The following is a 27,310-nucleotide window of genomic DNA, read 5'->3' on the forward strand; positions in this document are numbered from 1 at the left end:
ACGCTGTTTCACAATTTACATTCTTCACTTGGAAAAGCACATCTATGTTTACATTAGTGTTGGTGAAGAAGATGAGAGCCAGGGGAAGAGAGGAAGGAGGGTAAGAGGGGGCAGTGGGGGTGGGGCGAATGAGAATAAATGTGAACATGGTCAAAGCATATGGTACGCTGGTGTGGAGGTGTGACAATAAAATCCACACAGGGGCGTACAGGACACAGCCTGCCTGTGGGAGACAGAGGACAGCCTTGCATGTCTGTCTGCTTTCACCTTTTGTGTTTGGAGACTAGGTCTCTTGCTTGCTTCTGTGTAAGGTCAACCAGATGGTCATCGAGCTTCTGGGTCTCTCCTGCCCCCGTCGCCTATGCTCCTATAGGGGCTAGAATTACAGATGTGTATGTCCTGGCATGATGAGGGCTAGGATTACAGATGTGTACGTCCTGGCTTGATGTGGGCTCTGGGGATATGAGCTCAGGTCTTCATGCTTGAACAGCAAACACGTTACCTACTGAACCATCCCTCCAGCTCTCATATTTTTGATTACCTAACTTGGTGCAATATATTATTTTATAATCAAATGTGTCATAGATAAATCCTAATTAATTTGACCAGTTCCCTGTTGATACGTATTTAAGGAAGTTTCATGTTTGTCTGAGTTTCAAATAACATTAATAATGGGCTATTAATATAGTAATGTTTAAGAGGTTAGTGAAAATCCAGTAAAGGAGAGTGGGGATTCGAAGACCAAGAGGGTTGCCTGCTGAGGTAGGATGCTCACATGCTCCCACCAAACTAACACCCCTTACCAGCAGAGCCAGATGGAGAGGGATGCTGAGGGGAGCCCCACCTCTGTACACTTTGAAGATGACAGGGAGGCCTCTCTCAATTAGTCCATGTGAAGCCCACCTGTGAAATTCTCTTATCCTTGTTGGTCACTTCAAGGTCTGACTGTTGACAAGGCAGCTTAGGCCCGAGTGTCCTTAGGCCACTTCTCCACCCGCTGTGCAGCTCCGGTCGCTTATTTACACAATGCAGACAACACAATTCTCACTGGTGTTTATCACGTCCTTACTGCACAGCAGACAGGGGACCAAAGCAAGTTCTGGGGCATTATCTTAATTCTGATTCAATCCTTTTGAGGTAAGTGGTATAAATCTCATTTTTAAATTGGGGTTTTAGTCTTATTATTGAATGGTAAGAGTTATTTATAATCTGCATACTGTTCTTTTATTGTGATACACGATTTGCAAATATTTTCTCCTAGGCATTTTCATGTTCTTAACAGTGTCCTTTGAAGCATGGAGAATTTGGCTTTGATCAAATATAATGTATTAATTCCTTTAATGGTTCTAGCTTTAGTGTTGTATCTCATAACTTCTGCTAACCCAAAGTCATAGAGATTTTATGTTATTAACCTAGAAAGCTTATAATTTAAATTCTGCATTTAGACCTGTGATCCATGTTAATTTTTGTGGATCATGTGAGGTAATGGTTGGGGCTTTGTATTGGTATGTGGATTTCCAATGCTCACCACCATTAGGTCAATATCTTTCCTCTAGTGAATTATTATGGTAACTTTGCTACAAATTTACTGGCCACAAATTAAAGATTTCTTTTCGAATTCTCACCTCCATTGATAAATACTGTTACCATTGCCCGTCTGCTGTCTTCATTGTGTGTGTGTGTACATACATAGGTCCATATGCAGGTATGTATGTGGATATACAACACATACAAAGACACTCACATATAGTTTTACCATATGTACCTATGCATTTCTATGCACATTTAAGCCACAAAACAAATATAAAGGACCGCTGGAGTTTTGATAGGGATCACACTAAATTTGGCAATTTAGAGAGAAGAGCCATTTGAAACTACTAGATTTCTAATTTTTTAATTTTTTAAAAATTATTTTATTTTACATGTATGGGTTCTTGCTCACACATATGTTTTATGAATCTACACACCCAACTGACTTCTCATTCATTCCTCCTCTTGTAAAATCATTTTTTCAGTCAACTTCTCAGCTCTTGGTTACTGTTGATAATTGTCTTATAATTTTATCCCTAAACTTTTTAGCTGCTCTTTTTCACATATTATGACACCTGATTGGTATTTTTAACTCAGTAAACAAGGACATTCAGAGCTAATTCTATTGCTTTCTTTAACAACCCCTTTCTGTTTCTTTTAATGTATTCTACATTTGGGTGGAAATCTGTTATTTTACACACTCGTGCAGCAACTTCAGAGGTTGCTTTTTCCCTTAAAGATTGTTGTGGGTGGTCTTGTGGTTTTTTTTTCTTTATTGTTGTTGCTTAGCAACTCGGACAAGCCAGATTTCCGAGCTCCTTTCCTTGAATTGTATCTTTGTGGATTCTTTGCCTTGTGCTTGTTTTCTTTCTAAGGTTGGCTTCTTACGGCTTCTCCTTTTGTAGTTGGTGGTCTATAAATACTGAAACAGAGACTGTGCTGAGAGTATGTGCAACTTCTCTGCAAAGGCCGTGCCCAGAACCTGAGACAGGCAAATGCCTTTCCCTCCTCTGTACACTCTACCTCCTGCTATGAGTCGTCTTTACCTCTGACATTGCTGAGCCTGGACACTCCCAGACCTTTTCACCCATTCAAATCAAAAGAGCTCCCTTTGACTGTTACAGAGAGACGTTGCTCCTCCTTGTCTTATCTGGTGACTGGCTGTGTTGACAGAGATGAGGGGACAACAGTGGCACCAAGTCAGCACTCTAAAGACTCCTGGTCCTCTTACCTGAAGTCCAACTGTTTTGAAGCCTACATGCATCTTAGAGTACTTTGCATCTGATCAATCTCTAGAACACTGAAATGGCTGTTTCCATTGATTTTTGTCCAGACTTAGAGTTGGTGAGGGAAAATTTTCCAGTCTCTTCGTGTGGCCATAGCTGTACATTTTATCCTTTAAATAAATGCATGAGGCTTTATTTGAATCATTTTTTTCATTTTCATAGGTTTCCAGAATTAACTGCACCCTCTTATCAATTTAGGGAACTAAGCATGTCTCTGTAGTGAGCAATGTTTCCTTACTATACCTTTATTTGTATGCCATACAAAGGGCAAAGAGCTGGCTGAACTGTCCTTATTATCTAGGTAAGCTCACCTAGACCGTGTGCCAGCCAATCCTGCTTGCCCTGCCTGGTCTGTACCCAGATTCGTACATGGGGACAATGCTTTAGGCTTTGACAAAGAAGAAGTTAAGGAAAAAGTGTATTCACTTTCTGAGTCCTGGCACTAGGCGGCATTCACCCAGGGGGGTGGCATTCACCCAGGGGGGTGGCATTCACCCAGGGGGAGGTATCTTTGTCCAATTTCTCCAACTAGAGGAAGCAAGTTTTTTTGTTTGTTTTCCTAATTTACACAAAAGTGTCACATAGCCTAGCTGTGTGCCTAAGCCTTGGTTCTTATTCCCTTCACTCTCTTCAAATGCCACTTGATATTCCAGCTACAGAGCAGGTAGTTTACCTAGAGCAGATCAACACAGTCACACAAAGGGTCCTTATCAGTCTCAAGCTGCTGGGGGTGGGGAAGAGGAGGGGAAGACTATCAACGATACCACAGAGAAAAGAATGAAGCACTCGTGTGAAGGCCAAATGATTTTCTTGACCACATTGAAACTTTGGTCTCCCTAAGATCTTCATTCTGCAAGCACTGATTACTTTCACTGTTCTGTTCTTTTTACTGTCCTTGGGATTCTTTATCTAATATGTACTTAAAGGTTCCCAGTATGGCATAATCTGTGCTACACACCTAGATGTGTCACTCCTCCCCAAGTACACACTGTTAAAGAATGGAAATTTTTAGAACAGAAACAACTCATGCTAACAAATGAAGAGAAGACAAAAATATAGGAAAGTCACATATAATATGAAGAATTATACGTTAATAATAGTTTATATCTATGTAGCAATACTGGAAATGAGAGGATCCAGCAGGGGCTCACAAACTGTTGTTATAAAGGTAATTAAATGTTTGTCTACTATATTGTAATGATAACATACAACTAAAAGACTATTATCACCATGAATGCCTTGCGATGATTCCTTATTGGCAGAGGAACATTTCAATTACCTCTTCTGCTGCCTCAAGGTAGAGAGTGCTGACCACCACAGAGAGAAGGACTCAAGGACGGGTCAAAGTCCCTGAGAACTGAGTCATGGATGCTGCCCCACCATGTATAGCAACACTTTCACTAACAAGCAAAGGAATGACACCCAACAGATTCACTTGGAGAAAGCATGAAACCAAGTCAGTGCTACAAATCTTAAAGAAGGAAGCAGAAAGAATCAAAATAGATGGCATCATTTGGACAATAATAATCTACCCACAATTAGACCAGTTTCTTAGTGCCTTTGTAGGCAGTGATGGATATTGAGATCTGTCTGCTTGTGAGCCTAGGTTTGTATGTATGTGCACATGGGAATGCCGGCACACATGCGCACATGTGCATTTGTGTCTTTCTCCATAGCTCTACTTTCTTTTCTCTCTTTTTTCTTAAGACAAGATTGCTCAGTGAACCTACAGCTAGGGTGGTTGGCTGAACAGTGAACTCCAGGAATCCTCCTGCCTCCACCACTACAGTGGTGGGATTAAAGGGATAAGTCACCACTCCTAGCCTTTTTACATGGGTGCTGGGGATCAACCCCGGGTCCTCATGCTTGCACGAGATGCACTTTGCTGGCCCAGCCACCTTCCGATGCCTGTGCTATCTTTAGAACTCACTGCAGCTCCACTTCTGAAAAGAGCCTTGCTTTCTCTAGTTGGAGAAATTAGGAAATGATAACTCTCCTGAAAGAATGCCACCCAGTACCTGGTCTCATGAATGGTTACTCTCTCTGGTGCAGGTTCATTCTTTTTCTAAATTTATTTCTTTAAATAACATTTTTCACCTATTTTATAAACCAGACAGTTGCCCTTCCTTCCTCTCCTTCCATCCTCTCCCCTTTCCCATCTATGCCCTTCCCCGTCCACTCCTCCTCCAGTCTCCATTCAGAAAGGGATAAGCCTTTCATGAGCTTGCACAAAGCCTGGTCATCAAGTCGAGGCAGGACCAAGATCCTCCCGTTATGTCTTGCGGGGTCAGGGGAACAGGTTACCAAAAGTCAGCTAAGCACCAGGGAGAGGCCCTGCTTTCGCTGTTAGAAACCTTTCTCAGAGACCAAGCTACACGATTGCACACACATGCAGAGGGTCTAGGTCAGTCTCTTGTAGGCTCCCTGACTTTTGGTACAGTGTCAGGTTCATTTCTAACAAATTCTTTGCCATGCCCCTAAAGTCCTGGGTGTGATGACACCTGTGGACAATGTGGCACATGGACACCTGGACTGGTCAAGCCTCCTGCTTTACACAGTCAGGATTCTTAACCCAGGGTAGGACAGTACCAAGAGCCCCCAGCCGCCATGGCTGGAATAACTCTTATCAGGTCAGCCACATGTTACCCTCCTGGGCCATTTCCCTGCTTACAGAATGGTCTCTTGCACATTATTTTGATTGATTTTTCTAACAAGTCAGCAAAGAGAGCCAAAGAGATAAAATGACCCCCAGATCTCTCTTCGACTCGCATTGAACCAGTCTTTCTCTGTCTTGAATGAGTAAAGATTACCTCGCTGCTCTAGTAGAATTATACCGTAGTTGTCCCATTCAAGAGGATTTTATTTCATTCTTTTTTCGCAAGGTCTCGGCTTTCCTTCACATCGCTTCAGGCATAAATTTGGAGTGGTTCACGGCTTTTCTTAAACAGAGCTCATATTTCTTTAGGATGTGTCTTACCTGAACCACTTGATATATAGAAACCAGTGAGGCTAAGAAATCCAGATAACATTAATAAAAGGTTTGTTATAAGAGGAAATGGGGAAATAAAGGTGAAGGCTCCATAGACTTTTATAGATTATCTGGTCCCACCCACAAAATTCACCAACTAAGGAGCTGAGCCGGTCAAACACTTCTGGTTGTGGACAGTGTTCCTTCCATTTCTGAATGGGCAAGAGGGCTGTGAACAGCCTAACTGGTCACAGTAACCTTTATGCTTCCCAAAGAGATGCACCAACCAAAAACAAGTCAAGAAACAGGCAAACCCTCCATAACATGGCTGTTTAAGATCTGATTGCCATCTATCAGCTTCAGAAGTTTATGTTATTAATTGCCTCTCTGTTTCTAATTGTAGGTCAAAAAGCATTGAATATCTGTGTCATAGTGGGCCTTGGGCTAATCCTCTCAAGAAGTAATGAACAAAAGAAAAGGGTTTTCCTTGCTCTGAAGCTTACTATCTCGCCTCAGTTTACCAACCCATAGGTTAGGATAATACCTATCATCAAAGTCGATGATAGATGGGAAAGCTTGTTGCACCTGTAACTCTTGCCAGCTTCATTTGGCACAGGGCATGGGACAGCTCCCAAGGCCAATTAGAGGTTCATGTGTGTATTTCCCTACCACTCCAGCATTAACCTCCATGTCGTCATACCTTCTCAGGTTCCCCAGCGACAAGGAGTTCACCTGGAAAGTTCAGTTGCTCTGGAAGACTTCATCTTTTATCCCTCTAGAGTGCTGTATTGATTTTTAAAAGAAATACAGCCCAGCTGCAGTCCAACGAGGAGCCAGAGGCACAAGGATGTTCAGATTCTAGAAACTACGACCAATATGTAGGTTGAGATGTCTGTCCCTCGATGGTGGTATTTCTATACCTCAAAGGGCTTTGTGCCAGGTGTTGTGTTGTCATTGTTTTCGAAATACACAACCCCTGTCTTAAAGGGGAAAGGCAGCTTCAACCATCTCATCTACTACCCTTTCCTTGTAGATAAAGAACCTAGGCCTGGGAAGATGGCTGTCAGTAATGTACTTGCCTTACAATCATGAGGGCCTGAGTTCCATAGCCAGAAGTCAGGTAAAAAAAAGCCAGGCATGATGGAGTATGCTTACAGTATCACTACAGATCCCTGGGGCTTGCTATCCAGCTAGTCCAGGATAATTGGTGAGCCTAGGGCAGTGAGATACTTTGTATCCAAAAGAGGTTGATGATACCTGTGATTATCCTCTTTTATGTTTCTCTCTCTCTCTCTTTCTCTCTCTCTCTCTCTCACACACACACACACACACACGTGCAAGCGTGAGCGTGTGCATACACACGTGTACATATCACATACCACACACGTGTGCGCACACATGCACACCATCAAGACTCACAGAGGAAAGCAATAACCTTAATGGCAGACCTGTGATATAGCCCAAGCTTTCTCTTTGCCCTGCCCTTCTTTCCTTACTTCTTATGACTGCCTCCCTGCTGTGGTTTGAATACAAAGTGCACCCTACAGGATTATGTGCTTGAACACCTGGTCCCCAGCTGGTCATGCTGCTTTGAGAAACTATGTAATCTTCAAGCTGGAGGTGGGGACACAGCTGGAGAAGGTGGGTCTCTAGAGGGAGGTGCTTAAAGGTGTATACCAGCTTCTTTTCTGTTGCTGTGTTAAAATGCCATAGCCAAAAAGCAACTTGCAGAAGAGTTTATTTCAGTTTACAGATCCAGAGGAGGAGTCTAGAATGGCAAGGAAGTCATGGTGGATGGCAGGAAGTGACTTGAACAGGAAGCTGGCTGATCATAGTTCAGCCACACCGGAAGCAGAGCTGGAAGCAGGACAAAGCTATAAACTCTCAAAGGCCACCTGCTGGTGACATACTTCCTCCAGCAAGGCTCTGCATCTTAAAAGTTGCATAACTATGTGCGGCATATCTAATACAAATAGCAACAGCATTGTACAACCCAGCACCATTTCTGGTGGCCTCCCTCTGGCCATCCCCCAGTGTTGCTCTCTCGTGCTCATCCTCCTTCTCCCATCCTGTCTGCCCTCCCTCCATCTTTCTCCCTCTTCCTCTCTCCCCTTTTCAGTCCACCAAGGTGTAAAACTCACGACAACCCCCTGCAGCCATGGATAGAAGCTGGACCTTCTGGCTTGCCTTCTCCATGAGGAAACTAAATCAAAATGAATTCTTGCTTCTCTCAGACATTCTGTTACAATGAAGAGTAAGCAACTCAATCCCTATCACCCTCTGGACAGAATTAGATGACACCATTAAAAAAGGGCATGCAGTTCACCAGATGTTCATGAACCATGCCTTCCTCTGAAGAGACTTGGAGGCAGCAAAGATGGCAACACCTCAGGAGGGGCCAGTTCTGACAGGGCTGGGCATCCTGCACCAGGAACCACCACTTGTGAGGCAAGTATGCTGGCTCACTCAGACAAGGCGATCTCTGAAACTGCTCCTCCCGCTCCAGCTGCTAGACTGGTACCAGAATCACACGAGGATGTGTCACAAATCACAATCCCTTGATATGATTGCTCAAGGCCAAGACATGAGGGGTGCATTGCTGCAAATGAGCCCAAACAAGTAACGTGGCCTTTCAGGGTGAGTTCTAGAACAGAGTCAAGAATATAAGTCTACATGTCTACTCGGTGACCCTGCTTGATGGGCAATCTTGCTAAGTGGAAAGGCGACGACGAGAGCCCTTCTGGTAGGTCTGCAGGGACAAGGCTTGAAATGAAGTAGGGATATCTATGCCATTTCTGCTTAGATGCTGCCCTTGGCCCTGGGTGTGTTCTTGAGCCCACTGCTAATTTGTTTTCACAAATATCTTTGTCTACCCATCAAAGACAAACTGAGCAGATGTCTGGTAGATGTAGGAATGGCCTAGCTGATGCCATCTGGCAATGATGCCATCTAGCTGATGCCAACTGACATTGCACTGTGCCCTCCATGGGCAGGGGAAGAAAACAATGTGCTTATCCGTCTGCTTGTCTACCTTACCCAGCTGGTATCACTGTTACTTAGGGCTGTTGCAGAATAAAAAAAAAATTAACATCCTCTCCTCAAAAGTCCAAGCCAACTCAGTAGAACATTGTCTTAGTTAAGTTTTCTATTTCTGTGAAGAGACACCTTGACCACGGCAACTCTTATAAGGAGAAACATTTAATTGGGGTGGCTGGCTTACAGTTTCGAGATTTAGTCCATTATCATCATGATGGGAAACTTGACAGAGTGCAGGCAGAACCGGTGCTGGAGAGGAGCTGAGAGTTCCACATCTGGATCCTCAGGCAACAGAAAGGAAGAGCCATGGGCCTAGGATGAGCTTCTGAAGCCTCAAAGTCCATTACCCTGTGACTCACTTCTTCCAACAAGGCCACACCTACTCCAACAAGGCCACACCTCCTAAGAGTGCCACTCCCTGAACACCTATGGGGGCCGTTTTTATTCAAACCACCACAAATAACCATTGACTCGGATCAGAAATCAATATGTTAATCTTATGATGAAAGGGATGTAGTACCTGGGCTCAAATCTGCATATTATCTAATCACACAGAGGAAAGGAAAATGACTAGCAATTGAGTCATCCAAAAGCAACATTTACTATAAGGCTGGTATATTGCCTTTGTGAACAAGTCTAGTTTTGGGGTTTTTTTTGTTTTTGTTTGTGTGTGTGTGTGTGTGTGTGTGTGTTTGTTGTTTTGTTTTACAAAACAATTTCTCTTATATACAGTATTGAACCTTTTCTGTTTTAAGTTTTTAACTTAATAATTGGCCTTGAATACTTCCCTATATTACTAAATATTACTTCTTTATTGTTGGTAGTGGTGTGCATGTGTGTGTGTGAGAGAGAGAGACAGAGAGAGAGAGAGAGAGAGAGAGAGAGAGAGAGAGAGAGAGAGAGAGAGAGCAGATGCCCTTAGAGGCCAGAGGCATCAGGTACCCCTGTAGCTGAATCACAAGTGGTTTGAACTGTGTGATGTGAGTGCCAGGAAATGGGCTTGGGTTCTCTGTAAGAGCAGTGCATGCTCTTAACTGCTGAGCCACATCTCAACTCCCTCTAAGTATATATCTATAGAATAAATGTAACCACATAATTGTTCAGGCATGAACACTTATTTAATGAAGTGCTTATTGTTGTGTTCTTGAAATATTTCTACTTTTTCACCCTCATAAGTAGAGTCTAGATGAGCCAATAGGAAATATTTGTTACAATCCCATACCTTAGATCTAAGAATTACACAGAAGGAAAAAAAATGCCTTGTGGCTTGGGAGAATCATTATGCTAATGGTACTCAGACTAAAAGTTATTCCCATCCTACACAACCCAATCTCCTAGAAAAAAAAAAGATGCAGATACTGATTTTAAAAACAAACCACTGAAAGCCCTTGAAAATTAAACAAGACCTGGAAATCTAGGCTTGTCTGGAGGAAGAAGCCTCCCCCTGTTTTGGGGAAAGAAGCCCCTGGTCAGTACCAATAGGTTTCGGGAACTGAATGAACAGTGGGAAACCTGCACCAAAAGGCTCCTTCAGAACCAAGGAAGGCAGAGCCATGAGTAACCATGCCACCGGGGTGAGAATTAAAACAAGAGAGTAGGCTCCGTGTGGCCACAATTACCTTTCTTTCATCTTAAAAAGAAACAAATTGAACTTTGGCAATAGTATTACCCGGTGATGTGTCTGTAAATGATAAATGTATGCATGGTCACATGCTCCAAACGATTTCATATCATGAAGGACCATGAAAGACAGCAAAGCCTGGGGATACTCCTGAGTCTGAAACAACAGGAGGCTGAGACAGCATTCCAGGATGGCAGCTTGAGGGAGCTGGAACTTGTGGAATCTTGCATAGATGCCCCAGTACCAGTCTGTAATAAGTGAAAAGAAAGAACATTTTTTCTGTTCAGATCCCTGTTCTGCAAATCACCCATTATCTCCACTACATTTTTCGTTTATTCCAGGTGGCTTATCACTCTTGACTGCTCCAACTGTTTCAACATCCTTCTAAAACCAGAGGTCTTTGATAAAGGTTGCTCCTATAGAGAAAGTGAAACATGCAATTATTGACTCTCATTAACCAAGTGCCCTCAGGGGCAACCACTGGAGCCCTGTGGGTTGTAACTGCTAGACGTGCGCCCGGCACTGGGACATGCCACCATCAGGGCAGGAACGAGGGCAAAGCTCTTGGGATAAAGTACAGTGATTTGTCAGCTCTGAGCTAGTCTCATCTCCATCTTGCTGGCAGCCTGTGCCTGTCCACGGAAGACATACCCTGCTTTTGCTCACACATGGAACTTGCCATCGAGAAAGAGCAAATGTGAACACATGTAGGACTCAATGGCTGAGGGGTTAATTGAGGAGATGCCAGTCAGTCAGCAAATGGAGGCTGAAGACAGACATGATGAGTTTCACTGTGTAAATGAAACCCGGCAGATTTCATCACTCTTGGCATTTATCCATAATCAAAGCCTCGAGAGTCGGGACATGTAGCCCAGAGCAGTTCATCCACCCAGCAGGCAAGAGTGGCTGGAGGGTGAAGGGGTATGTGTGTGGCTGTATCAGAGACAGAGTTTCACTAGGTAGTTCAGGTCAGCCAAGAATCCTCCTATCTCAGTGTCCCAAGTATCTATCTGAGAGTACAAATAATTACCACCACAGCCTTCTGGTACTAACTGGTGTCTTCTAAACGTGCCTCACTGGACTCTCTGAAGGTTTGAGAGCTAAGCCCACGGATGCATAGAGAAAGAAATGGGGTCTACCTGCCAACTGTGATAGGAGAGGAAAGCCCACTATGTGCTAACTTAGATAGGAGGGGAAACCCCACTATGTACCAACTTATATAGGAGAAAAAAACCCACTATGTGCCAACTTAGATAGGAGGGGAGAACCCTAAGCTCTAATGCCTATGAAGAGAAGGCATTTAGAATTTTTGTTTTGCTGATTTAATTAAGGATCCTGAGATGAAATCATGCTGGATTTAAGGCAGAAACCTTCACCAGGAGCCAGGGCAGGGCCTTGGGATGGAATCTCCTTCAGTGACTCTAGATGGTACCCACCCTGTTGGTGCCCTGATGTCCACCTCTTGGCTTCCATATTCAGAAGAGGATCCGTGTCTGGGTTGGTTCTGTAAACCACCCAGTTTTTTATGAATCTGTTAGAGTAGTCATACAAAGTTAACAGCTAAACACTGTGGACTGAAAGGCTGAGTGTCTCCCACTGGGGTGTCGAGGAACACTAGTAGTGTTCAAAAGCATCTGAAGCTGCTCCAGGCCTCAAGACGATGTGTTTCAACCACTTGGAAACTAAGTCACCTTTATGAAAATAGAATTTCAGTAGCAGCTTCCCATCTGAACTTTTACCAAAAGTAAAACAAAGGGAAAACTCAAGACCTAGAACTCCAGCAAAGACAAGTGCTGAAATTCACTCTTCATTTGTATGCAGGAAGGTATGGGGCAAGGGAGGCTGACACTTGGGAATGGCTGATGAGGTGTCTTTCATTTTAAAGCTGGGGTTCATAACAGAGACCCAAATGGAGTCTTGCTGGGAGAAGAAAAGTGTGCTTCCTTGAATTTATTCCGTAGCACTGGAAGTAATCTGCATTAAAACATGCCCCGGGCATCTGAAAAGTCAGAGAATGCCCCAACATGATAATTCCTTGAGAGTTTATTAATTTGTAAATATTGTGTCCTATCAAAATGATCACTTTTATTATCTTGCTGGTCTAAATTGTATGCCCCGTATCGTTCTCAGTTATAGGAACTATAAATTAAAACCATTCAAAATTTATAATCTTGGAGTTCATTACCTGTGATTGTTATTACTTTTCTGCCTTTTGCGAGCCCGTCTTTATCCCCGACAAGAAATATTGCAACATAATCTAAATACCATCCAGCTAATAAATGTTCAGTTAAAAAAAGATCAAACCCTAGAGGACACCCCATTACTCCTCATCATCAACACTGTGAGCATGCTCCCCCCAACAGCTGGGAAACAGAGACTCTGGACAGCAGGGCATTAGGTCTGCACTGTGGGCCCAGACTGGAAAAGTTATCTTCACACCCTGTATATGGAGAGCAGGAGAGAGATGTCATTATACCAGCCCACTTTATTAGGGACAACTTCACATCAAGGAATAAGGAAGGATATAGTGAATTGCCTTGAAAAGTAAAGAGACATCCATGGTTGTGAATTCTGTGCAGAAATCCACACAGCATGTAGGTGGGGGCTGGTGCCCCTTTTCTATGACTGGTAAATACTAACATTGGCAGTCAACTTGACTACCCAAGGGGCACGGTACTCCTGGGAGGGATTCTCTTGACTGACTCATTTGAGGTGGAAAGATTCATCCCAAATCTGGGCCACATCTCCTGGTTGAAGTCCAAATAAATGGTCATTGAAGAGGAAACTGTTTTTTCTGTCTGCTTGCCTTCACTTTTGCTGGTAAGTCCATCTATCCTGTTGCTAAGGCAGTCCTTAGATGTTATCAGAACCTAATTCTTTAGGATTCCAAGACAGACTGGAGAGCAGTAGCTCTCTAGGAATCCTCCTGGACTCCAGCAGCAAAATGGGACTGCTGAGACATCTAATCTCATGAGGTGAACAAATGGCAATCCCCAGCCTTTCTGTTGTGTGACAGCCATTTCTAGACTACCCAGACGATGACTTGTAAGCCACTCTAATAACCCCCTTTTATTCTCTGTCTCTCTCCCTAACACACACACTCTTACTCTCTCTGTCTGTCTCTCTCTCTCTAACACACACACTCTTACTCTCACTCTCTCCGTTTCTCTCTCTCTAACATACACACACACATACACACTTACTCTCACTCTCTCTCTAACACACACACTCTTACTCTCACTCCGTTTCTCTCTCTCTCTAACACACACACTCTTACTCTCACTCTCTCTCTAACACATACACACACACATACACACTTACTCTCACTCTCTCTGTCTCTCTCTTCATCAGTTCTGCCCCTCTAGAGAGCCTTGATTAGTGCAGGCTCCTATGTTTGGAAGAGAAAACAAGTATACATTTCTGACGGTAGGAACACGCGCATCACCGAGGGGTCTGATAAAGCGGAGAGATACGTGCACAATGGCTTTTGTTGTGATTGCTTATATCAGTCTTTATGGGTACAGCACACTGCCACATCACAGCAGCTTTGCAGAGAGACTGAAATGGACAAATATGTAATTTAAAATGGGTATTCCTATCCCGGCTGAGTCATCTAATACAAGAAGCTTTGCATCTGCTGCATGTGCTGACCCTTGGGATCAAGCTTCCCTCATAAAGACACAAAGGCACCTGCTATATGTCACACTACAGACATTCCTCTCCCTCCTCTCCTCTCCTTATTTGCCTTCTCACAGCTTTAGGTGTGACTCAGAACAGGCCCGAGATCACAAGGTGGAAGACAGAGAAGGGGAAGCAGGTCAGAGGTCAGCAGTGCACAATTTATTGCCACTGTATAAAATATGCAAAATGTTCCAGCTTCCAGATGCACATCATCTGACACCACAGCGTCTGCAGGATTCATGCAGAGTCTAGCTATTGTATTCTCCAACTCACTACATTGTGGTGGCCCTTTCAATCCTTAAAATACAGCATCTAAAATTACAGGTTTTAAGAAGTTGGTGTCTGCTTTAGGGGTTTTATTGCTGTGCTAAAACTTAACCAAAAGTAATTTGGACAGGAAAGGGTTTTCTCATCTTATTCTTTCACATTATAGTCATTAAGGGAGTCAAGGCGAGAACTCAAGGCAGTTCATGAGTCAAAGGCCATGGAGGAATACTGCTTACTGGCTTGCTCCTCATGGCTTGCTCAGCCTGCTTTCTTCTAGCACTCAGAATTAGCAGCCTAGGGGTGGCAGAGCACACAGAGAGCTAAGCACTCCTACATCAACCACCAATGAAGAAATGCTCCACGGGCTTCTCCATGGGGCAATCTAGTGAGGGTATTTTATCAATTTAGGTTCCTTCTTCCCAAGAGACTCCAGTCTGTGTCAAGTTGACATAAAACTAGCCATGCAAGTTGGATATTAGAATCCAGAGATAACCACAGTAGAGGCTATTAATTATTGGAATAGACCTGAAGAAATAACCATTGTTGACAGTACACAAGTGAAGTTATGACTTAGAGTCACCTAAGAAATATACTAAAAATATTTTAGGAATTTCACTGAGAGTCAGGAACAGTTCAGTAAGTAAAGTGGTTGCTGCACAATTATGAGAACCTCAATTTGATCCCCAGAACCCACATAAAGCCAGGTACAGAAGGACACCTCTAATCCTAGCACTGGTGGGGCAGACAGGAGCTCCCTGGGGCTTTCTGTCTCCAGATTAATGAGAGATCCTGTCTCGAAAACTGAGGTGGAAGGGCTAGAGAGATGGCTCAGTGGTTAAGAGTACATGCCACTCTGAAAGATTTTCAGTTCCCAGTACCCACATCAGGCAACTCACTGCCACCTGTAACTCCAGCTTCAGGGGATCTGACACCCTCTCTGACTTTCGTGAGCACTGACACACATATGTATGTGTACACACACAGACACACACATGCACACACACACACACATACACACACACACACACACACACACACACCACAAATAAATCTTGAAAAAGCTAAGATGGAAAACAGTTGAGGAAAGACACATGCTGTCAACCTCTGCCCCATTCATATACAAGTACACACATAGACATACAAATTTTAAAGAATCCTGTGGAAATTTAAACTGTAGTGAAATACTATCATGTCTGCTAGATGGGCAAGAATGACTAAGACTGAGAAACTAATAATTGCTGAGGACAAAAAGTCAGAGGGTGGAACACTAATACATCATAAGTGGGAGGGAATATGTCCGTATCACCACTCTGGAAAATAGATCCACATTATCTAATGAAACAGAAGATGCATGGAATGTATATTCTCGCTATTCCATCTTTGTTATCTGTTACAAGGAGTCTTAGACAAGTGCACCAAGAGATCCGCAAAAATGTTTACAGTAGTGCTATTGTTAACTGAAAACACCTGGAGATAACCCAAACATGCAATGACAGAAGAGAGCAAAGAAACTATTACCTTCATGCAATGGATTCAAGAGAGTGCCAAAACAATAGACCAAAGCTACATGCATCAGAATGAACAAGTTACAAAATGATTCCATTAATATTAAAAGGTGGCAGACCTAATAAATCCTTTGTGTGGGGGGGGCATAAAGACACATAAATGAATGGTTAACATGTAACACAGAAGAGCAGTTACCTCCAAGGGTAAAGAGATGTCTGTGGACTAAGCGAGGGCAGACTGCAATGAGATGCTTCAGCTTGGTGGGAAGAACTTGAGTGTTGCTTAGCTGTAATTTGTGCACACGTATTATAGATATATTTTGTACATGTCAGATTTCATAATGTAAAGTATTCAAATTGCTAGGCCTTGCCTCAGATCTCTTGACTTGGGATCTTTGGCAATGGCAATACTTTCTATAATTTCTTTATAAACTACTGTGCATTGTCCGGTTACAATTTACATACAAATGCTCTCACACAGACCAGACACCAACAGCCAGGAAAGGGCAGCTAAAAGCACAAATCAACCTCAAACTATCACATGGTCATGGAAGCAGGAAAGGAGTCTCCGAAGAATGCAAAGGAAGGGATTGTACCTAGTAGGTCTGTTGTGATGACACAGTTTAAGGATGACACATGTATAGGACAAATCCAAGAGCACTAATTACTGTTACGTCACCTCTTTCGGCTCACATGAGCCCTGTCCCTGATAGACTGCAGATGTGTGAGCCCATGATAATCATTCCCAAGAACTTGGCTTCAATACAGGCTCTGGTCGTAGCTTTTGCTACAGACATAGAAACATGACATGGCAGAAAGAGCCCTTGCTTGGCACTCACATGGGAGACATGTAGACCTGCCCATGAAAGTGCAAGCTGTGTGGTCTTGGCCCAGTCACTCCCCTCCTCAGATTCCTGCCTTTCCCCTCACTAATTTTGAATCCAACAGAGTGGCGAAGGAAGGCAAGGCCTACTTGTGTCCATTCCCATTTTGGTTTTCACCTCTTCCTAAAAACCAGAACCCATGTTGTCAATTTAAGGGCCAGCAGAGTGTTCTGTGTCCAAGGAATTGGGTCAGCTTGGATAGAGAGTCCAGAAGGCTGGAGTGGTGCTTAATGTTTTCACATCTCCCTGTAAAGACTATCCAAATGTGTAACCAGGACCACGATTCAGTATCTACTCTTCGGGTCCTTTAAGTTTGGCAGGCGATAGTCATAAACAGCTCGGGACTGCTGAAAGCACCATGCAAAACAAGCACGCGGCCTGAATATTCATGAATGACTCCGAAACACACATTTAACCCAGTTGTACGGCACCTTCCCCATTGAGACTGGCAGATTCAGCTAATAAAAATGCAGAACACACTTGAAGTCTTCCATACGATTGGAATAGGTTTTGGTCCAAGTACATTCCAAACATCACCTGAGACATACTAAAAAAAAGTACTTATTTTCTTTAGAAATTCAAATCAACCAAGTGACTCAGGCTTTCCTTGGCAACCCCATTCCAGATGGACAAACAGATCAACATGTTATTCAGTGTCTTACCTTGGGAAATCTATGTTGAAGAGTTCTAGAATCCTACTCTATTACTTGGTAAGAATAAAGGACTAGATTAATCTTAAACTTAGACTTACGTGTTCCCTTGCCTGGGTCAAGGAGCCATGGAGAAGCACAGATATTCAATGAGTATTTTCAAGGAGTCAATGGCAGAGCAGGGTTGGGAAAGGAAATGGGCAGCTGAGCCTTGTCCATGCCCACCCAGGACACTCCCCCCCCCCTTACCTCTGGGCGTCCCCTTAGAACGCTCTGCCTCTGGCCCATTCAACAAGTCCATCTGCGAGGCCTCCTCAGAGGGCACACGGCGCCAGGACCAGCTCTGGTTCCCATGGTTGTGGAGAGGAGGGGAGTACTCCAGCTCACAGGGGAAGTCAAAGCTGCACTCCAGACCTGCAATGACAAGGAAGGTCACTGGAACAAGCTGTTCCCCTGCCCTCTAGGGGGCCAGCACCTCATCCACAGCCTCTACCTGTCCAGGAGAGGTAAAGTACCACTCCATCAGTGACCGTATCCAGGCTACTGATAGGAAAGAAAAGATGTCCTTCCCCAAACCCCTGTTATGGGACAATGAGTGGCTGTGCTTGTTGTGGGAACAGGGAGAAGTCTTCATTCTGGGTGAGCACAGCCAGTTAGAGCAAGTTGTCTGAATTTGAGTCTGCCTCTGGTACTTACCAGCTCTCTGGCTTTCCATCCCCTCCTCCCTGCTCACTGGAAGTGATGTTGTAAGCCTTAAGAAGTATGTGCAGCAGAAGACATGGGCAGGTCCTGCCCTGCCTGATTGAGAGCCCCTGACTGAAGCAAACTCACATGTTACTCCTAGCCTTGCTTTGCCATCCCAGCATCTCCCACTTGGGCCAACACTATGAGTGGGTCCTGGCTGACTCTCTCCTGAAGGAGCACAAGGAACAGCCACTGAGTATAGAGACCTAGGGAAAGGCGGCAGGAAGAAGCCTTGCCCTGGGACAATGTGCTCATGCTGTCCTGTGTGGGGGAGAGGAGGACATCACTCTGTGAGGCACTGTTTGCTTGCCTCACATTCGGGGCACATGGGCCGCTCAGCATCTCTTTTCTCTCCTTTTCACTGTCTAGTATCTAACATAATTGAAACACTTTGCATGGACAGCTTCTCAGAGCTCGCTAATAGGCTCACAGAGGATGCCTTTTCGGGTGTGGACTTTATCAGCAAAACAAAGGGTTTACAGACTGTGGTGATCCTGGAAATACCTGCCTAGTGAAGCTGGCACTCTGCCTGTGTTCCTGACTGGCTGCTGACCTTCTACAAGTCGTTTACCATCTCTGGGCCTCATATTCTTCAAATAGAAGAGCATGGCCAGATGTTTTTTGAAGTTCTTTCTCAATTTAGCTTCTGTAAGATTCCAAAGTCCTTGCTTTTGGGGTTGGGGGGGTTGTTGCTAATTTGATAAATCAATCTGTGGTCCTGCTAATGGGTGCTAACTCCCAATTAACACTGGTGCCTTTAAACAGCTGCTCTGGGGCCACTGTTTCCATCTCCAAGAGAAGCCTGGTACTGGGAATTTCAGAATGTAGCCAGAAGTGGGGATAATTCTGGCACAAGCTGCCAGTTGCTGGATGGTCCTGTAATCATATCTGTGGGCGGCTGACCCTCTCTGGGAGTGGGACTTAAGTAATTCCCAACAACACAGCGAACTATCTAAGTTAAAAGGGAGAAAAAAAAACTCTCAATTACACTTCTATTAAGTGTCTTTCTGCTTCTGGCAATAGAGATTTGTTTTATGTTTCCCAGTAGCTGTCCAGAAGCTGTATCCTGTGGTTCTAAGGTCAATGCCACTCACCCTTTCATGGTGCAGACAATTCCCCTTCATAATGGGGAGATGCTGTCTTGCTTGTGTTGACATGTCACTTGTTGCCTTTGTATGAAGATGGTCTGCCTGCCTCTGAGGGCTGCAATTCTGCTGTTGCTAGTGTGTGTATGGAGGAATTATTGCTGGTTTTGTTAATCTGTGTGTGTGTGTGTGTGTGTGTGTGTCTGTCTGTCTGTCTGTCTCTCTCTCTCTCTCTCTCTCTCTCTCTCTCTCTCTCTCTCTCTCTCCCTCCCTCCCTCCAGAATCTCATGCATCCCATTTGAATTCCAACTTGCCTGTGATTAAGAAGTCTTGTTTCCACTTGCTGGGTGTTAGGATTATAGGCATACAATCCTTGTGTATGTGGTACTGGTGAGCAAACCCAGGACCAGGTGCATTCTGGGCAAGCACTAAGCTAACTGAGCCTCATCGTCAGCCCCTAATCTTCAGCACTGGCTTGCCAGGCACCTTACTTTGGTATCAGAACAGCAGGAGAAAACTGGGACTATGTTTGGTACCTCGCAATACCAAAATGGTCTCAAAATGAATGGCATGGCCATTACACATGGTTTTGGAAGAGAGAGTCCAAAATCTCCATTCACATTTGTGAATGTGAAAAGATGCAATGAAAAAGATAGCAGCCACCCACCCCACAGTGACAATTACCGATGCTTCCCCAAAGCTTCAGCTTCCCCAACTATCATCTATTGCATCTATTCTTCTCCAAATAAAGATATCCCATTTCTGAGACAGAGGTGTGCTGTGCCAAATCAGACACTGCCTGGCAAATGTGCCTGTGTACATATTAGGAAAACAGACCACAGACTGAGCAGCATCAATTCTGGGATGTCTGGCCTCTGGGGAGTGTGATAATCTACTATGTTTGGGTCAAACCTTCCCTAGTAAAGCAGGCTATGCAAATGCCCCATCATCAAATGAGTTTGTTTTGAAATTCTTGCTTGGAGGCAGGCCGCCCCTTAGCTATCACAGCTGTACTTCCCGGCTTTAAATAGGAATGGAGTTAATATTGCTGCTCATTTTGGGCAAAACTGAATTGGATTTTTCTACATTCTGATTTAATTTCTTATAAAACATTGAGAGACAGGTTGCTCTTTTTTCTCTCCTAAACTACCTTTAATATCTTTAGGCAATATCTGGGGATCATTTTGTCTAACAACACCAGGAAAGACTCCCTTCCTTGGGTCTTTTCAAAGATCCTAGTTACAGGGTATTTCTTAAAGACCTCTCTTTTGCCCTCTTCTGACTCAGGGCCTATGAGGCAGGAGCTCTAAGCTCTCTTCACAAAAAGCATTCAAGGGATTCATCAACATACCTGACCTTTTAAAGGCCGGGCATGTCCACACCAAGGGAAGAGACTGGAAATCTTATCTAGTAACCCCTCAGGTTATCTGCTGGGACCATTCTAAGGACATTTCCCTGTCAACCATATTTAATCTACAGAGCAACACTGAGTAGTGAGTGATGTTTTCTCCTCTGTAGACAAGGAAACTAGAGCTAAGAAAGGTTACTTTTAGGAAGATGGCTGCCCGTTCCCACCTCCATAGAGAGCCAAAGTGAGACCCAAGGCTGGAGCACACTGTAAATCCAGGGTTTTCTGCTCATTCCACCACTGCTTCAGAATCAAAACCAAGGACCAGAGGTCAAATTAAGTAATGTTTGAGTGTGGTGGCTAATTTCAACTGTTGAGTTATCAGAATAAACAACACTTGGAGCATTAAGGAGGCACATCTTTGGGTGTGCCTGTGGGGTGATCCTAGAGGGGACACCGTGAAGGAAGATACCCCAAGTGAGGGTGGCACCGTGCCCTGGGCTCCTTGGCTGAAGAGAAAGGAGAGAGTTGGTAGAGCAGCAGCATCCATCTCTCTTTGCTTCACAACCAGAGGGCACTGTGGCAATCACCTCAAGCTCAATGGCCGCCATGTCTTTGCCTCCATGATGAACTGTACCCCCCTCAAACTGTGAATCAAAACAAACCTTCCTTCCTCCCATGACCCCTCATCAAGAGTTTGGTGACAGCAAAGAAGAAAGTAACCAATACACCGAGAACACTGTGAAGATGGCTGCACTTGAATTTAAACTCTGTCCCACTGCTCACAGCTTCAGGTTTCTGTGCCACCCTCAGGGGACAGATCTATTGTTCCTCAATACCAGGCTCTTTGCAGCCACTGTGACCTTCACAAGGATGTAGAGACCTCAGCCTTACTGCACATATCCATTTGGCCTATGAGACGATGACCACTGAAAAATGACAATGAGAGGAAAAAAAAAACCAATTATCATGTGCCAATTAAAACTATAAAAGACAGAAAGGGAGATACCATTCCAAACCACTGAGTGTGCAGCTACCATCAATCACTGATGCCTGATACTGGTCTTTCTTATCAATTCCTTCATGGTAGAAAGATAGTGGAACCTTCTAGAAATTATCACCCTGCTGGGAGGAACATGAAGTACTGTAAAAATAAGTCTTTGGAAGGGCACAGTCATGATGGCTCTAGGTCCTGCCCACAGCAGCTGAAGGAACCTAGGAGGGTCATTCTCTAAACCTGCACTTCTGCATGTAAAAATGGAAGAAAAAGAGCATTCTTCCCTGAAGCACTCATCATCTTCGGTGCTCACTGAGCCTCCAGCTCCACAGCTGCAGCTCTTCCTGATCTCACAACCAAATCTACGGACCTACAGACATCAGTCACTAGCACTGGAAGGAGGCTACAGGTGTGTGACACTCAAAGGGGACCTTTCCCCCTCTAGATTCTTAAAGAATGATTCGTGGAACCTCAGCAAGTTTTACAACAGGTCAAGACAAGAACAAGTTCCTCTCTCTCCCTCCCTCCCTCCTTCCCTCCTTCCCTCCCTTCCTTTCTTCCCCCCTCCCCTGTCTTCCCCTATGGTGTGTGTGTGTGTGTGTGTGTGTGTGTGTGTGTGTGTGTATGTGCTGTATCTATACCCTAAAACTTACCAGGATAAGGGCCACATTTGAAAACCCAAATATACTAACAGCAAGTCCAAAACATTGCTTCAGTGTGGAATGCTGTCATTCAGGAAAATGTGTGATAACTGATCAGAGCCACGCTACATAACAGATGCCTGGAGGGGTTGGCAACAGCCACCTGCTCTAAACAGTCTGAATCTGGGGGTGGAGATGGGTGGAAATCTGGTCTCTAGCAAAATGTGAGACAGACAACAACAAAACAGTCATGCCTAACCCTATACAGTTAAGACAGAGGTGGGAGCTTCTTATCCCAAGCCACATAACAGGAAAAGACACTCAAGGGATGGGGTCCTCGGTGCTCACTACAACAACACCACAAAACAACTACAGGAGAGCTGGTATCTCAGACACTGGATCTCCCCTTGGTTGGGCTTAGAAAGTCCATCAGTCCTCCTTGGTATCCAGATCATCCTGAGGTTCTTCAAATTGCCCTTTGGGTTTCTTAAATCTTCAACCTGTTAATGCAGAGACTTCCCACAGGCTTTCTAAATCATATTTGGTTCAATTTCAAGGCAGGGAACCAGAAACCATCTTTAGTTTTCAAGACATTCCCTCAAAACCAGCCATTTTTCTAGGTGACCTCAGGCATAGCAGGGGTTTTGAAGAGCACTTTACCCACAAAGTTAAGACGCAAATGTTGTAGAATTCACCCCATGACACTGACTCTTCCTCTCTGTCAAGAGTGTTTCAGAACTCAGGCTGGCCATTGACCTAGGGCCTTGACTCAGGGACAACTTGTCAACAGACTTTGGTAGATAGTTTGCATGGCCACACCCATCCTAGTACAGATTCCAGTTTATCATGAGAAACAGCTTTTTTGATGGCAAATGGCCCTTTTTAGAATTCTTTTGTACCATATGGCAGGTAATATCACCTTTAAGCAACAAGCCCAGAGCCAGAGACCTATAGAACTTGGAGTAAATGGCATTTGTGATCACAACATTTTCCTCTATTGGACAAGCCCTTAGATCCATGCAAGGGAAAGGCTAACCCTGAGTTGTGTATGTCACTAGTCAGAGTCCTTCACACAATACAAAGGCTATTCCCACACTTGGTGAGGGCCTTTTGAATGCCACATCTCCAGGAGTGCTAAGCCTGAGCTACCTGAATGTCATGGTCACTGACCACCAGTTCTTACTTCTCAGGGCTCCATTGATTGGCACATCTAGCTGGGCTGGCTGACTTCACAGCGTAGACATTCCAGTGTGTTCTTGAGAAGTCGGCTTTGTGCATTTAATAATAAACCACATGAGATATCAGGGGCATGTGGTCATGCTCTTGCCATTGGCTTTTAGAGGCATCTGAATTTGAAGCCACAGCTCATTAATCAGAACAGGAGAAACCCGCATTCCCTAAACCATCAGTCCTTCAGTACTATACCAGCTCAAGGGAACAGCCCCAGAAGCTGCCAATCCTGTGGCATAAGCCAATGTCTCATTTTATTCAGGGGTCTGTAAATAACTCTAAATTGTAGACCCTAAGAGCACGGGGAACTTTGGGGTCCATCTGAGGTGCACAGTGGGTGGGTTGCAGAAATGGTACTAAAACCCTGTGATTTTTATTATAATTACTTAAAGCTTTGGGTAACAAACAAACAAAGCAATAACTTATACAATTAGGAAAAGTCTCAAAAAATCCATTGGTGTTTGTTGTTGTTTTTTTCTGGAATAAACTGGCAAAACTACACATGGCCACGTTTCAAATATCTCCCAATGATTGGATGGCTCAATTCATCTCTAGGAAGGCTTTTAGGGTTCTCTCGGAATAAATCTGCTCCTCTGCCAATAAACTGCTCTTTGATGGTTGCTGGAAGCTCCCTGCTGGTGAGAAGGTCTGTTCACAGGCCAGAAGCTACAGTGGGAATGGTATGAGGGGACACACTGGGCTGGGAGGGAAGGGGAAAGTTCACCAGAAAGTTCCTGGAATGTCTCCCAGCACTGTGCCAAATTAGTCTTGTGATTTGGGGCAATTCATTTAAACATTTGAGGCTTGGGTTTTTTTATGTGTACAAAAGGGAGCATGTTAGCATGAATGATGATGATTAAAATACGTCTCCAATGAACTCTATGAACTCACATAAGGTAATGGACAAAGATATACTTTCTCCTCCGTGTGTGTATGTGTGTATGTGTGTGTGTATGTGTGTGTGTCTGTCTGTCTGTGTCTGTGTGTCTGTGTATCTGTGCATGTATGTAAACATATGCATATGGGTATGTGTGCAATATGAAGGCCCAAGATTTGATACTGCAAATCATTCCCAATTGATTTTACACCTTACCCACAGATATGGTTAGTCTAACTGGGCAGTTTGCTCTCTGCCTTCCATGACTGGAATTCCAGGCAGGTTGTCACAGCCACCTGACATTTATGTGCTCTCTGGGGTCCTGACTTAGGTCCTCACAGTTGTGTGGCAAACACTCAACCACTAACCTGTCTCCTCACCCCCTGGATAGCCTTTTTTATCTACATGGGTAGATGCTCACATCCTTTCTTAGATGCTTACACACTACCCTGGCTTTACTTTGTCCTTGACTTGTGGAACTCAAGGAGCTGTTGACTATAATGGGAGCCCCTTCCTCTGTTTTCTATCAACGCCTGTAGTAAGAGGCACCAAGATGTCTGGGAAGATAGTACAAGTATGTAGAGGCATATACTCTGCCTGACATCAGGCTTTTTAAAGACACGTTTAAAACTTATCTTTGTCACTTGCCAGTCATGTTTCACAGGGAAAACCATTTTCTATCTTTGTTCTTCGCTCTTTTCAGACACACAATGGGGATTAAGGCAGAGACTTTGCCATGGATTTTCATGAGGAGCCATAAATGTAATAAGCATTCACTGGATACTGGTATGGTGAGGTGCATACAGGTTGACTTTCTATAGGAATGGGCATCCTTTTGGATGTGGGTACAGTGGATGCATGTGCGGGTGCACACGCAAGTGTGTACACATGTGTACACACACATGTGCATGTGGAAGCCCAAGGTTAGTGTTGGGAATCATCCTCCATCACTGTCGTACTTGTTCATTGAGACAGGGTCTCTCAATGAAACCAAGAGATTTCCACCACGGCTAGTTTTAGGTGGGTAAACTGGTCAACAGTAGCATTGGATGTTTAGTGCTGAGGGCAAGACTGTGCCAAACACCTTATTTCATTCAGAGGTGTGAGGCAGAGGGATGAGCAAGTGCTCATCACTCAATGCTTCATCTGGAAGACCTCAGCTGAGATCATGCAACCTCATGCATGACTTTTAATCTGCATAGAGCTCCGTTTCCTAATCAGGAAATGAAGTGGCAAAATAAAGCAATTTCAATTTTCTCTTATAACTACCATGCTAAGTAAGGCTGATCGCCCCCTTTGGGAAGGTGGCCAAAGCAAGTTCTCTAACATGGCTCTTACCAGCTGGGCAGCAGGAAGCTGGGAGTTCTTCCTTCCATCCCAGGCTTAGATGATTAAGGACTGCTACTTCTTCTTCCTGGTTAATTTCCTAAAGGGATACTTGGCCCACCAGTCACCTTTGGTATTAATCTACCAGCTGCCATCAACATCTGGCTACTCACTTCATAACACTGAATACCCAACCCGGCCCCTCTCCACCCCTCACTCACACCCACCTCTCATTTGTCATGGGGCCCCAGAACGTGAAATCACTCACTCCTTTCCCATTGTCCTGTGTCCTAGGATGCATCTGGGAACCAATCACTCAACTCAAGACATCTGTTTTGCTCGCAGTCAAGCTGTAGAGAAGATGGGCCAAGTCTCCTTTAATCAATCAGTTACATAAGCACAACCTCGGGAGGGGGGTGCGTGAGCATGCATGCACAGGGTGGTGGTAGACAGCACAGAAAGCTTAGTTTTCATTTCTCTCATCTGTGGGCATCACAATGTCTCCATCTACATAATCCGTAGACAGAAAAAAAAATGAGAGTCTGCTCTTAATCTCAGAAAAAATACTGTAAGTAATTAAAAATTGCAGGTATTATGAAATTAACAAGCCCAGCCTCCTCGTTTTATAAAGGGAAAACTGAGGCGTGAGACAGTCAGGTGACTTGGCCAGGATGGCATGGACTTCATTCAGTCTAGGAAAGTCAGAGGGCTGAGGCTTGAGTTCATGTTGGTCTTCCAGCTCAGTGATCTTGCAGCTTGTAGGAAACATTTGGGCATGCTCTTTCTCTCTTTGAGTGTGGATGCGGGTGAAGTGGAAGGTCTCAGACTGGATAAACAAGCGTTCAGGGGATATGGTGAAACCTTAGCACCACCAGTCAATGTGACACCTCTCTAAATGGATCTCTGTGACTGAGATTCCTCAGATGAGAAGCCAGGAGAAAAGCTCTGGGCCATGTGGCATCCATGGCAACAGGAGAAAGCTGGTGCACAAGGAAGACCTGGGAAGATGCAACTTGCTTCTCTCACTTACTACTGTGTCTCTGGAGAGGCGGAATCTGCTGAGTGTTGCAAGCAAGGCTGAGGGTTCCCAGTTGGTGACAATATTTTAACAGATGAAGGCCAGGCCACCTCGGCATGTTCTCTACCTGTCACATACTTGCAGGCCAACTGATGAGTGAGGCTTGCCATGTCTACTCTTAAAGGATGCAGACTCAGTACAGCCTCATCTCACTCCCCCCAATGAATGATCTCTTATTTGGTTATTATTGTTATAAGTATATACATATTTGCATGTGTGTATGTGTGAGTCCATTTGACTTTTTCCATGTGTGCCTCTGTCCAGGACTGACTTCTGGGATTGGGACCAATGCAGGATCTCATCCGATCCGCCCTCTCCCAAAAGACACTGGTCACTTGTAGCTCCTCATGTATGGGGGTGGGGGAGAACCAAAGAAAGTAGGGCTATGACTGAAAGTAAGAAGACTCACAAGAATGGGAGCCAAGACCCAGGCTGGCTGCCTTTTCCCCATTGCTCTGTATTTTGTCTTTGGGCAAGTTCTGGAAGACTGTCCGTGCAGTGGTTATGGGAGTGTTACAGTGTGTGGCAAGGAGCTATAAAGTATATGCCCGTGACT

General features: G+C 44.4%; 1 protein-coding gene across 1 annotated transcript in view; it reads right to left on the reverse strand.

Annotated features, from left to right (window-relative positions):
- Alk (ALK receptor tyrosine kinase) overlaps positions 1-27,310 on the reverse strand; it is a 718,643-nt gene that overhangs the window by 467,166 nt on the left and 224,167 nt on the right. The window contains 1 exon segment of the mRNA XM_040730911.1: positions 17,678-17,842. Within this exon segment, the coding sequence (XP_040586845.1) occupies positions 17,678-17,842 (165 nt within the window).

Source organism: Mesocricetus auratus, unplaced genomic scaffold, assembly GCF_017639785.1.
Source record: "Mesocricetus auratus isolate SY011 unplaced genomic scaffold, BCM_Maur_2.0 Super-Scaffold_100024, whole genome shotgun sequence".
In the NCBI taxonomy this organism is placed as follows: Eukaryota; Metazoa; Chordata; class Mammalia; order Rodentia; family Cricetidae; genus Mesocricetus; species Mesocricetus auratus.